Source organism: Argiope bruennichi, chromosome 7 (assembly GCF_947563725.1).
Source record: "Argiope bruennichi chromosome 7, qqArgBrue1.1, whole genome shotgun sequence".
NCBI classification, from domain to species: domain Eukaryota; kingdom Metazoa; phylum Arthropoda; class Arachnida; order Araneae; family Araneidae; genus Argiope; species Argiope bruennichi.
In genome coordinates, this window is record NC_079157.1 from 109661854 (window position 1) to 109675153 (window position 13300).

At 27.1% G+C, this 13300-nt stretch overlaps 1 protein-coding gene across 1 annotated transcript in view; it reads right to left on the reverse strand.

The window, feature by feature from the left end:
* LOC129975065 (nose resistant to fluoxetine protein 6-like) overlaps nucleotides 1-13300 on the reverse strand; it is a 52931-nt gene that overhangs the window by 37242 nt on the left and 2389 nt on the right. Inside the window, exons 2-6 of the mRNA XM_056087947.1 lie at nucleotides 12133-12225; nucleotides 10011-10095; nucleotides 7841-8007; nucleotides 4874-5050; nucleotides 2848-2941 (exon numbers count right to left, since the gene is read on the reverse strand). Coding sequence (XP_055943922.1) covers nucleotides 2848-2941; nucleotides 4874-5050; nucleotides 7841-8007; nucleotides 10011-10095; nucleotides 12133-12211 — 602 coding nt within the window. The 5' untranslated portion in view covers nucleotides 12212-12225. The remainder of the gene's footprint in view (nucleotides 1-2847; nucleotides 2942-4873; nucleotides 5051-7840; nucleotides 8008-10010; nucleotides 10096-12132; nucleotides 12226-13300) is intronic.

Here is a 13300-nt window from a genome sequence, read left to right on the forward strand (position 1 = left end):
TGTATAAAATACCTGAGATTACAGCAGAAATATTCGATCCCATCATAAAATTCACCATTATCATCACTTATAATGGTGAAAAAAATCTTTAAACACCAATGTGAGATATTTAAGGTCCGGACAAACAAAATGTTTGCTTTAATTTTGCTCCACATAATTTAAACCAATAAATCATCACAAAATGCACATTGCTTTCAGATAAGCTGCTGGAAATGTATCTGTCTTCAAATCAATGTTACTTGTGATAAACCGAAAAGATAAGAGTCTGAAATAGAATAAAGGTAAAAATTACACTAGAAACTAAAAAACGAAAACAAAAGAGTTGAAATTTAAAAAAAACCATTTTTTAATGATAAGAGCATTAAAGAATTTGTTAAAAATGGACAAATAATCACTAATGATCATTTATATATAAAACGCTATGATGTTTGGTAGCAAAACTGTATGGAAGTATTTTTTTTTTGTGCTTATTTACCATTTAGTTTGTAATCTCAAGCTAAGCATATCTTTAAATACCTCGCATGTTCTTTACTATTTATATAGAAAGGGACTTTCTAATATAAAATATTTCTCACAAAAAATATATAAACTTATTGCATAAAGTTAATAATATTGCCTACAATAAGTGTAGAAGAAAAGAGCGTGTGATTGAAATTATGGATGCACTGATTGAAAAGAAATGAATTAAAAATGAAGCAGAGAGGACTAGGAGAGTTAGAAAATGCTATGATGAAAGTCAAATTAAGCTTTGCACAGCGAAAGACAGATCATGCTGATTCAGAAATTTAATATGAAAGAGCATAGATGAAGCAGCATGACTAAGGGGGTGAAAGTTTTGTCACGTAGTTTATCGGAAAAAAGGAAACAATCTTGTGCAGAAAATATGCAAAATTCTATTACAGTGTAAAGTTTTGTCCTTCAAATTTCATAGAACATGGTATATATATATATATATATATATATATATATATAAACGGGGATCAAGCTATTTCCTTGATTGAAATTCTATATATCTATGTAGATTCTGAATTGTTCACTCAGTTTTCAAACTAGTTCTTACTTGGTATCCGATTTCAATCAGAAGTTTGAAAAAATTATTCAAAATGCATCGTGTGCATATCATTTACACATGCGCATGCATTGTTAGCTATCTGCAAACTTTTCTAGAGCATTAGTAAATTTTGTTAGCTGATTCGGTGGAAAAATAATCCGAATGAATAGAATTTTCCTTCATTCCTTAATTATCTGTCTTCTTGAGATGTTCACATTTATAGTTTTAAGTTGTCTAAAGAAATAGAGACGCTATTTTGAATTTAAAAAAATATAAGCACTTATGATTTTGAGAAAGAATTTGTAAGTTAACTTTTGCAAGTTGAATAGTGTCAAAGTTGGAAAACAATAGAATTGCCCTAATTTTCCTTTCTAGAAAATCGAGATGCAATTCAACAACTTCTCAGCGATACCGATTTTAAAATAGTGGTAGTCCAACAGCTCAAAGGGCTAGCCAGTCTTATAATCATAAAATATTTGTCAGTCGGAATTAAAGATTATGAATTAAAAGGTATGGTGGAAACTGTAGTAGAATTGTGAATGCTCTAATTTTATAATAACTGAAGATTCGAAAGATCATCTTGAAAAGATCTTTTAGAAGAATTTTTAAACGATTTAACACCTTCTGAAATGTTGCCTAAGTTAACATTAGGAGCATTCGTTACATTATTTAGGAATTTAGTAGCTTCTAAAAATGTGTGTAAATGCTACAAGTCTTATAAATAGTTGTTTAAAGAAAATTACTACTGAAACGAAAAAAACAATATTCTAGAATTGATTAATTTTCCTTATGCCTTGACATTTTTCGAAATCAATCATCTCATATGGCTTAAATATGCATTTTAAATAAAATCAAGAACAATTCCTAATACAATTAGCTCGTTCAGTGTCTGCAATTAAAATCTGATCGAGATTAACGCTTTCCAAGATTGAGATTGTTTGATCCTCTAGCTATTCCAACTCCAACCTCTCAGATAAACAGTTATGTATATTGGAAGATTTCAGATTAATTTCTGGTTTTAATCAATTATATGTATTTCTACCAATATTTATACATTTATTTCTAATTTCTAATAGTATTGGTGCATTTTGAGAAATTGCAGAAATTTTAAATATCTTTGGTAAAATCTTTATTTTCTGTTTATATGCTTATAAGAACTATGTATTTTCCTAAAATATACATAATTTTCGATTTATATGAATAGTTATTATTTTGATGATGTTCCACGTTGATTCAATTAGTTATTTAGATAACCTGAAAATTTTTCAAAGATTTGATCGATATTTCAAAATATATTTTGTAATTTTTACGTCTTTCATAACCAACAAACCAGTTTATCCTGAACAAGCAGTTACAATAACTTAAAAGAAATTGGATTCATTCAATTGAGTTTAGATGCAATTACACATATCGGCCACTTTATGGATTTTGGGTTCATCATCATGTACATTACATATATTTGTGTAGTCTGATATACAGAATTAGACTAAAACACAGAAATTGCATGAAATCTTGCTGCGATACAATTGACATAAAAAACTTGTGTTAGTCTTCCTCAATAAAATTTAACAAAGAAAACTCAATTGTGTGTTGGATAGTATCATGTAAGTATTTTGTTAATTCATCATCGCAGCAATGTATCATCCATAAATGGTCTTGTGGAAGTAATAAGAATTTCTAAGCAATTCTGATTTCACGAATTTCATACATCTTGTATTTATTGTACGCAAAATTCATGATTTTCTTATAAAATAATAAAAGTTTCATATTGAAGAAAAAATATGTTACAAATTTACCTGATTACGAAAAATATATCAACAGAAAAAATTCCACCCAGCATTAACTGTGACACTCTCAGTTCAAAAAGCTGCTTCACTTCTTTCATATCCTCTAAAAAATAAATTTTAAATTTTGTTAAGTTCTTAAAAAAGTGGGAAATTGTAAGAAAATATAATTGAGGTTTTATTTTTTCCTTTTATGTTTATGCCAGAAGTATGTATGCATTTTTGTATGCAAAATTTGGCTAATTTTATGCTGTATCAGAAAGCAATATTTTAGGAACTTCTTTATCTAGTACTTTTATTGAATATCCGAAAGTTTCTTAGCACTGAAATATTAGCTAGAAATTCTATTAATTAATTTGCATTAATGAACAATCATTCGATACTTATATCGGTATTTTCATTATATATGAAACTGAAATTACAAGAAAAACTTATTGGTAAATCAGTGCACTCAGTAAATTGTGCTTAATTTTTTCGAATCTTTATTTTTGAAATTAATATGTGAGTGTGTTTGTTTTGTCTTTATTTTACAGTTTAAAATAAACTAAGTTATTTTATGAAATGCTATTTTCTTCAAGACAATCGTAATCATTCACTAATCATGAGACCTCCTTAAGCATTAAATCAAGACACTTGATATTCGAAAAGTGTTTCCTTCTTGAGTAGTAGTTCCTTCCTTAAATATGATTAAACATTTTGGAAAGATAATTATTTATTTGCCATCTAAACAAAATGCTTATCAAGAAATTGATTTTTATTGCAATGAACCAATTAAGTAAACAGATATCTGTTATCTTACTAAAGTGAAAAATCAATTGTTATTCACATTTTGAGTTATACTTTGTAATATTTATTACATATTTGATGCTTTCTATATAATCCTTTATACTTTGTGAAATAACATAAGTTTTTCATATTTCAATGTTTCTTTTTTTTAATGAACCTCTTCGATCCAAAGAATATTTTAATATTTTAATTTCATGAATGTGACGCAGCTTAACCAAAGATGGCTTTTGTGCCATAAAAAACCAAGAAAACAACAACACATTAAAACAACTCGATCCGGAGCTTTTGCTTCTATCGGTTCCTTAGTCCGATGTCCACCCCTTCATTAAGCGTATAATACGTTAAAAGTGGCAACTTTTACACATTTAATATATTTATATTAAATATATATGTTGTATTCGTTCTTACTCAAGCTAGTAGTTACAACTGAAATATTTAAAAGTGGGACACACAATAATAATTAAGAAAAGAAAGTAATATTTTCTTTCCTAACAAAAAAAATCAAGCGACAAATTCATAATTTTTATACAGAAATTTTATTCTCTGCATTTAATTATCAGATGAATAATTACAAGCGATCACATCTTTGTCACATGTTATTGTTGCGTTTAATTTGAAGTATGTCTTGGATATTATGATTAGAGGACCCCGATTCCCGTTTTAAGCCTTCACCATGAATAATATCAGCCAAATATTCTCCAAATCAAGTAACTTTACTGAACATCTTTCATGATCGTGTATCATAAATGCTGATGATTCTAGACATATCAATGATCCAACGATTTTTACTGGCTATAAATAGCCACTTGTATTTATTGTTACGGTTAAGAGTTCAATTCCATTGAGGACACATTGTGAAGTTACTTGGATATACAGTTCATCTATCAGGTTAACGTGTTTTCTTACTGAGATATGAAATTTTGGAATTGTAATGTAAGCTTTTGGTGTTTTCTTTAATGCAAGGAATCAAAATATAGAGAGTCCTCCATTCATTCCAAAAATGATTCTCCTATATATTTAAAATGGAAAATAAACCTTATTAAGTTAAACTTCCTTTCAACCAAATCAAATTTAAGGCACATGAAACCTGAATCAGGTTTCCAATATAATCACAACTAGATTTTATTCAGCAGATTGTTAATAACCTAATATTTTAACGATTCTTACAATTATTTTATGCATGATAATTAAATTCCTTAAAATACTTAAACTTAATAACGTAGTAAATATTTCTACTAACTAAAATACTTACTTATGGTACTGATGTAAGCCATAGAAGTATGTAAAAGAATGAGCCAGGCATTAGCGATAAATCTCAGACCATGTATACAACCAATCTGGTTTTCTGAGGAAGTAGTCCTTAGAATTTTGCTTCCATTCTTTACTATGCAAAATATCTTCAGGAAATATGCGCAGCCTTCTAACCAAACTATAAATTGAGAATAAATGAAGCGTATAAATAATTTTAAGATGGATGATGAACTTTTTGAATTACTTCAAATGAGAGACTCAGAGACTTACAAATTATTGTCAAATTGCAGACGAATAATGCCAAAATTTTGTACTAATGCTGCTTTAAAATATGAATTTAATACATTTTAAAGCTTTCTTTTGGATTCTAGTACAATGCAGAAATTGATGTTTCCTTACATTCAGAAACGATTTAAAGATAATGAAAAACAGGTACTTTTAAAGCGTAGAGTGGTTCGCATTACACATCATTTATTAACTCATATCTGAAATCACTTAAAACAAAGAATATCAAAATACTTTAACTACATGATTTTTACTTCAGTTCTGCGATTTTGAAATCTAATGATTATATCAAGAGTGTATATCATCTAATAATCAATTTTCAATCACCAACTTCTTTTGAACTATGCTATGAAGTTTCCTAATCGTACTGCGATCGTATTTGGCGTTTGAATTTTCTTTTCTTCAAAATCTTTATTAGATCTCATTATAACTTTCAATAGCCTTCCTTCTGTGAAATAATTAGTACTGAATTGAGCTAAGGGCTAAGTTTATTTATATTTTATTTTCTGTAACCGAATTCTTTAGAACAACATTTTCTAAAATGAAGAACAGAGAAAATGATCATTCAGGGTAGCATGGGTAGTCAGTGCTCAAAAATGAAAAATTTCTTCCATACACCATGCTTTTGTAATTTTAGCTGCGGATAATATTATTATCATTTCATCAAAAACATCAACTGCCCTTTGAACATATGTATAAGGTCATTATTTCAGGATTTCTAAAGTCTAATTGTATCTTCTGCAATATTGTTATCTTTTTAAAAAGGAAGTGGCAAAAATCTTTGGCTTTCTTTAGTAAACAGAAGATGATTGTATTCTGATTATTTACTATATCATTTGGCTTATTTTTCTTTATGAAATATTTTTTCTTTAGTTTTAATAAATTTAAAAGAAAATTTATTCTTATTTTTTTGGGGGAATAATTCCTACAATAATAAACTTTTTACTTTAATGGTTTTTGTGAGGGTTCATAAGATGCAACCGAACTGACCGCATACATTATGTTCCGGATATTTTATGCTCGATAATGTACATAATATAGTCTTACTTTGACACTTGCATAAATCTAATTTTTTTATAGTATCGAATATTCCTTAATTCGCTTTTTGTTTTACAAAAACTTAAATAACGAGGCCTTATTATCTCCTGCTACTATGTAAGTGTTTCTTAGTATCCTTATATTGAACTAAAATAAAAGAAAAAGGAATATTCTTTCAAATAGGTTCAATCTATTGAATGTGACAATAAGATTGAAGTGGTTTGGATTTGACTCATTTCAATTTAAGGGTAGTCGTAGTTTTTGCATTTTCAGAGATTTGGAGTGTAAATTACCTTCTTGAAGTTTCTTTCACAGATTAGATAGGTGCAACTTATGAGCATCGGTTGACACCAAAAGTAGACTAATATAAAGTAACCTTCCTAATTACATAAAAATTTATTTTTAGCCATATTTTTAAATAGTCACTGATTGATGAATGTAAAATGTTACGGCATAATGTTACGGTTAAATTTTAAATGTTTAAGGGCATTATTTATACCTTAATAATTAATTCAGCAATTATCGAACATAATGAGTTTAGTGTAAAAATCAATTCAAAGTCATGTGAAATTAAAATTTAATTTAAAAAAGGAGTAGTAATTAAAATTCTGGGAAAGGACGTTATTTGAACTAGGTAATCATCCAAAATCACAACAAGTTGAAAACAAAGGTGGCTGCGAGACCTAATGGTCAGCAACTATATTTTCTGGAGATCTGAAGAGCTTTGTAATTATTTAAATTAAAATTGTAATTTTTAAAGTTTTTTTTTCCAATTATTCAAATTACCTTCATTTTAATTTCAAATTCATAATTATTTTCATAACGATTCATTTTTTTAAATATTTGAAAACAACTTTATATAATGTCATTATTTCAATAGTAATTGAAAGAATTCTACAATGAAATTCACAAACTCTTAGGATGTTGAGTTTCTTTATATATCATCAAATTAAAATTGACTTTTAATTGATATGAAAGGAAAAATGGTATATTATTTTCTTTGTCAATGTAAAAACCTTGCATTTTCAAAAATAATTGTACATGTGAAAATATTATGCATTTAATTCTTCTCTATAAATCATTGCTGTTTTTACAGATGATTTACCAATTTAAATTAGTGTTATTAAAAGCTTTTCTTTAGCCAAATTACGAATTATAATATTTAATAAATTATCCTATGGATGAATCATAAAAGGAATTTGTAATAGTTTTTATGAGTAATATTTTATTTGACAAATATCTAATCATATTCTAAATTCATACCAGGTTATTTGGCATGATGGATTCCTTTGCTCTCGTTTCTTTTCAATTATTGAGTGTCATTTCTAGTAATTTCATGTCATATAAGGGAAATCATATCCTTAGATAATATTTTTTAGTTAAAGTTATGAAAAACGATGTTAGTAACACATAAGATGGCTTCTATATGAAGGTACCACTTATGAAATGCTTCAAGTAATACATATAGCGTAGACATCTTCATTTTTTTTTCGTTGCAGCTATCCCTAAAGTTTGTTAAACGTAATATTTTAAATTGGAGTTGAAATGAAAATTAAAATTTCAGTTTTTATAAAATATATAAAAAAAAATTGTTCTACTATTCTACTTCTAAGCACTATTTCAGAAATCAAAAAAAAGTTATTACCATTGCGTTTGAGGTATTTATTTCCATCCCCTTTTTTCTTGACTTCTTTTATGCTCTTATCGCCATCTTCATATCTTGACATTTTCTTATTGTTTTTACAAAAACACTCATAAACAGTGATTGAACTTCCTAAGACAGCAAGCAGTACGAAGAAAAATATCACGCAACTAAAACAATTAAAACAGAAAATGTTTCTCTTTAAAATCGAAGAAATAACGCATATCGATTTTTCTTCAAACCAAAACTAAAATTACAAAAATTAATAAATAATTCAATAATTTTAATTTAAAAAATTGGTATTATTTTCTTTCTTTATCGGCTTAATGCAATTATTCCTTCTAAAAACCAAGGATTATTTGCAAATGATGAAGTAATAGAAATCATAAAAAGCGTTAGAAGTTTACATAAATTATTTTCGTTAATTAATTAAAAATTTTTATAGTTTTCACATTCTTAAAAATGTTTTCAAAAAGAGTGTGTAGTTAAAAATAACTTTTAAAAATGCCGAATTACAATTTTTTTTCAATGCCTCTAAATATGTAATTCTTAAAATTGATTTTAGTCATTATAATGCATGCAGATGATATTTATAAGACCGAAGCAAGTGTGATATTTATAATTCTTTAAAATGTATATGATCACATTAATGAAATTATTCTTTTATTCTTAATGTTCTAGATGCTCAGCATTATTCGAATCGCATATTTTAGTAGTTTAATATGAATGTATTTCATATTCGTTTAGAACGTAATAAACTTCCAAGAAGCCAGAAGAAGAATTAACACTGGAAGCTGAATCATTTATGCAAAAGGTGGTAAAGTAGTAGAATAGAAAGAATAAGGGAATGCTATTCTTTTGTCCCTTCTAATTCATATATCTCAATCGATTTACTCCTCTCAAACATCTCGATATGCATGTGGAAATTATTGTTGGAAATGTAAAATATTTCACAACACATTTTCAAATCTTTCAATATTTATTAGTGAAAACTGATATAAAATCATAACCACAGTTAACCGTCCAATTTATGTTATTTATAAGAACAAATTATACACAGATTGAGTTTTAAATAGCACATAACTTAGGGTTGAAATAAATTCTGAATCATTGCAGTTAATTCTACAATTTTTTAAAATTGCAAAATGCCTGGAAAAAGAATTTAATATATAATACTTTCAAAGTGAATTAATTCCTCGAACACAATAATTTAATCAAATTATTGTGTTGACGCCGAATTGCAATTTAATTAAAAAGTTACAAGATAGAAGTACAAATATCTCCCTTTATTTATAGTCCGCTTGAAAATGGGAGATATATGGAGGAGTTTTAAGATTGATAAGGTCATTTGATTTTTTTTCCTGGTTAATCAAATATTTCCTGTGATACAAATATCAAAATGTCAAAAGGATAAATATCTGGCCAATAATGTAATAAACTCAATGAACCAGAATAACAAAGGATTGATAGGTCATAACTCATGTTCCGGCTTTACTATGGCAGCTTGAAATGCAAATTTGGAAAGCACAATGAAAAAAGATATACATTGTTAACAATATTTTTTTGCTTCCTCTCTCGTTATGCGCATTCCTAGCGCTGCATAGTGAGGTTGTTTGTAGTTATTTCTGTTCAAGGGTATAAGCAAATTCAAATGCACTGTTTACATTTACAGCAGGCTATAAAGAAATCCAATCATACTCTTTAAGTTTATAGTAAACGGGGTTGCTATATTTAAGAACCCCAGTATTATAGTACAATCCATAACGGCAATCTCATGTAAATACATTTATATAAAATAAAAGAGACTTAATCTGACATTGTCAGACCAGTGAAAATAAAGAAATTCTTTTTAATTGAATTTCTTTCTAATTAACATCAATTATTCCTTCCCTTTCTATACTCTAATTACTCCGAGGTTGCAAAAGCTTTTTCGGAACATAATGGTGTCTTACATATTTTTCCAGTTGACATCGAATCTACGTTGGAAAACTTACAATATTTTGCTTTGATGGAAAGAAAGATGATTAATGGAAATTAAGTTTGTTTTATATAAGCGTTTAAAACTATATTGTCCATCAACAGATGCATATTAATTGAAAAGGAAAGTAATAAAATAAAAACATAAAAAGGAATACATGTAAAAAACTAAACAAAATATTAAAAAAATAATTACATCATGCAAGCAGCCTCTTTTGTTAATTCCTTTGGTGATCGCTGATAATTGATTACAGGTGACTGAATAGCAGCAAGTAGCTCATCTATATATAATAAAAAATATTACACATGCTGTAGGAAAATGAAAGTAAAGCGTTGAAAATAAGCATGTAATGTTTAAATATTAGTTGCATTTTATTTCAATTTACTAAAACACGTTTTTGTTTACAGATATTGATCTTTTGTTCTTTTTGATAAAAAAAAAGTTTGTTATATTTGAATGTAGTATTGTTTTCTTTTCATACGCCTTTATTTAACTTGTTACATTTTTGCAAAGATTAACTTTTGTAATCGATTTTACCTTCTATTTCTCATGTTTTAGACCTTAAAATTAGTGATCAACATCAATTTCTGAAGAATGTCTGCGGATCCGGATTCTTATACTTGGTTTCGAAAGAACAATCGTCTCCATGGAATGATTATGGATCCATACATTCCTCGGATACGAAGTGTGGACTTCACTTCTTATACGTTTGTTATTAAAAATGGTGTAACTTTAGCGGAATGATATCTATCTCACAGAAATACTTATAATAAATGAAAATGTTATTTTAATAAATGATAAAAAAATTTTTTATTTGTGCAAGAGAAAATTCTTTAAAACAATAATTTTTTAAAAAGAATACTTTATAATTGTAAATAATATACACAATGAAATATTTGTATATTGTATGGTTATATGCATCGTATTTTAATATTTTTCAAACGTTTCATTCCAATTAAAAGTAGTTAAAAAAATCTGTAACGTCTTCATTCTGCGAATAAAAAAATAAGAATCTTAACTATCATGAAATCTATCACTTTTGTATATTATTTTTTTACTTCCTTATCAGACTTAAAAATTTTTACAATCTTAATTTTTTTATTCTATCTATTTTACTCTCTGTACTATTGCACAAATTTATTAGTAAGATCATATTAATTTGTGAACAAATACTTTTAAATTTTTAATTCAATTTTGAGACTGTCTGCTTCCATTAATTAAAAATCGCCTTTAAATTTGCTTCTTAACAATTACCTCCTCATTCTGCAATTCTTTGATGTTTAAGAATATTCTTCAAAACTATCTCAAAATTTCTCCATTACTATTATATTGATTATTTTTTATTAATCAATCCAAAAAAAATCAAAAAATTATTAAAATCACCGTAATTTTGAGAATATTGGTATTGGGAGAAACTGGAATGATGGAAAATAATTTGAAGTTATGAGCATTATTTTAATCGATGCCAATCTGGTTGCATCATGAAAAGTTAAAAAGATTTGCTTTTAATTTTCAGTACCATTAAGTCCAATTCGAACTTATGAAAGTTTTTCAATCATTCTTTTGTTCCATTATTAGCTGCTGGGTAGTGTTAGTTTTGCAAGGCAAGATTTTACAGAGAAGTGAAAAGCGTATGAAACAACCAGTGCAAATCAAGCGCAAGAAATAGCCATTATAAGTTACCCCCCCCCCCTCTCACCACCACCAAAATAAAGTTTATTCATAGATTTGTTGCACGATTACTGCTGAATAAAATTTCATATTGATATAGTTTCATTTATTTTTATCAAGCTTTTTAGGAAATTTGCTATTGGAAATTATGCATCGATTTTGATTGAAAGAAGAATTTTTCACATTTATGTAATTAAATATTTCACAAAAAATTAAATGATAAAAAATAAAACGACAATTTAAAAATCAAAGAAAGCACTTTTTTTACTGCTTTAGTGAATGCTGTCGAGAAAAATAACAATTTATTTTATTACTTTTTTCTTTTCTTTATTTCTAAGCGTTTCATATTTTTTTTCATCACATAGTAACATGAAAAATAGTTTTGCTTATTTTCTATCTACTCTAATATACAAATCCTTCTAGAAGCACAATCGAGATTATTATCAATTGTCAAGTTTAATTTGGTATGTGGTATCCATATTTTCTAACATTCTATTCATTAAAACATATTTAAAAATTGTGCTTTAATTATCAAAATGAATCTACATATTTACAATTACTGTACCTAATGGAATAAATGCATAATGCCATTTTTTACCTCCTGTAAACAAACATAAAATTCACATTTTATTTTGAAATTCCTTACCTTTAATATTCAGCATTATTCCAGGAGCTGTTGCTTGCCATGGAATTGCATCGTGGAAAACATCAATAGAAGGTTTCATTTTGGAACTGAGATCTACGAAGAATAGGGTATAATTTATCAGTGTTATCTTCCAGCGATGATAAATTTTAATAATGCGCATCAGTGTAATATATCTGAAGAATATAATCTGCAAAATATATTATTTTATACATACAATTAAGTAGTTGAAGTTGAGGAGTTTATACTGAGAAATGGGCTTTTTTTTCTGGCACATTTCTTTTCTTGCTTCATTGTTGAGTTGTTGGATTTTGCTCTTCAATTAAAGATATTAGTTCTAATTGATTAGCTTTCTTGGTCCATTACTATTTCATTACTTAATGTTTCATTTCTTCGACAATTACATTAGATACAATTATCTTTGGCGTGTTAATTATATTCACATCATATTTATATAATATTTAAATTCTGCAGATAAAAGGCACCTTCTAGATCAGCTTCTGTTATATTTTACGGTCACTTGCTTAAGAAAAAACAAAATAGATTTTACATATTTTTCTCCAAGATATCAGAGAAGCTAGATGGTTTATATTTAAGTATAATTTTTTTCTACCTCATTAAGTCAATATTTCTCTATTTTTTTAAAAAAAAGTGTACTGCAATATAATAAATAAAAGAAATGTTATTAACCTAAAGAATGTGGTTAAATGATTATGCTATGGTTTGAAAAGTAATGTTTTCATAGAGTTTTCGGGAACCTCACATAATTTTTTTATATTTTTGAACTTGAAAATTCATAATGTATCATTCCATTATATTATGTAATCTTTTTAATCCAAGTAATCTATGTATTATTTAGTTTCTTTTTACATTTAAATTTTATTTAGATTTTAGGGAACATCTTTGGTCCATTTCATGATATTGTAGCAATCGTAAATATTCGATTTTAGTGATCAATGATTTCTATAATTAGATTTTCTCGTTTTATATACACAGTGCAAATATTTTAGAATTTTGACACTTTTGTAGGCTGCTGTGCGCCTGAACACCTACCAAAATATTTAGATAATTATGGCCAAACGTAGGGCTTACGCAAATAAACTGATATTCCTCATCTTATCTGTAGGCCAAAAGCAGAACTAAAAAATAGTAATGAAGTAATTCTTCATTT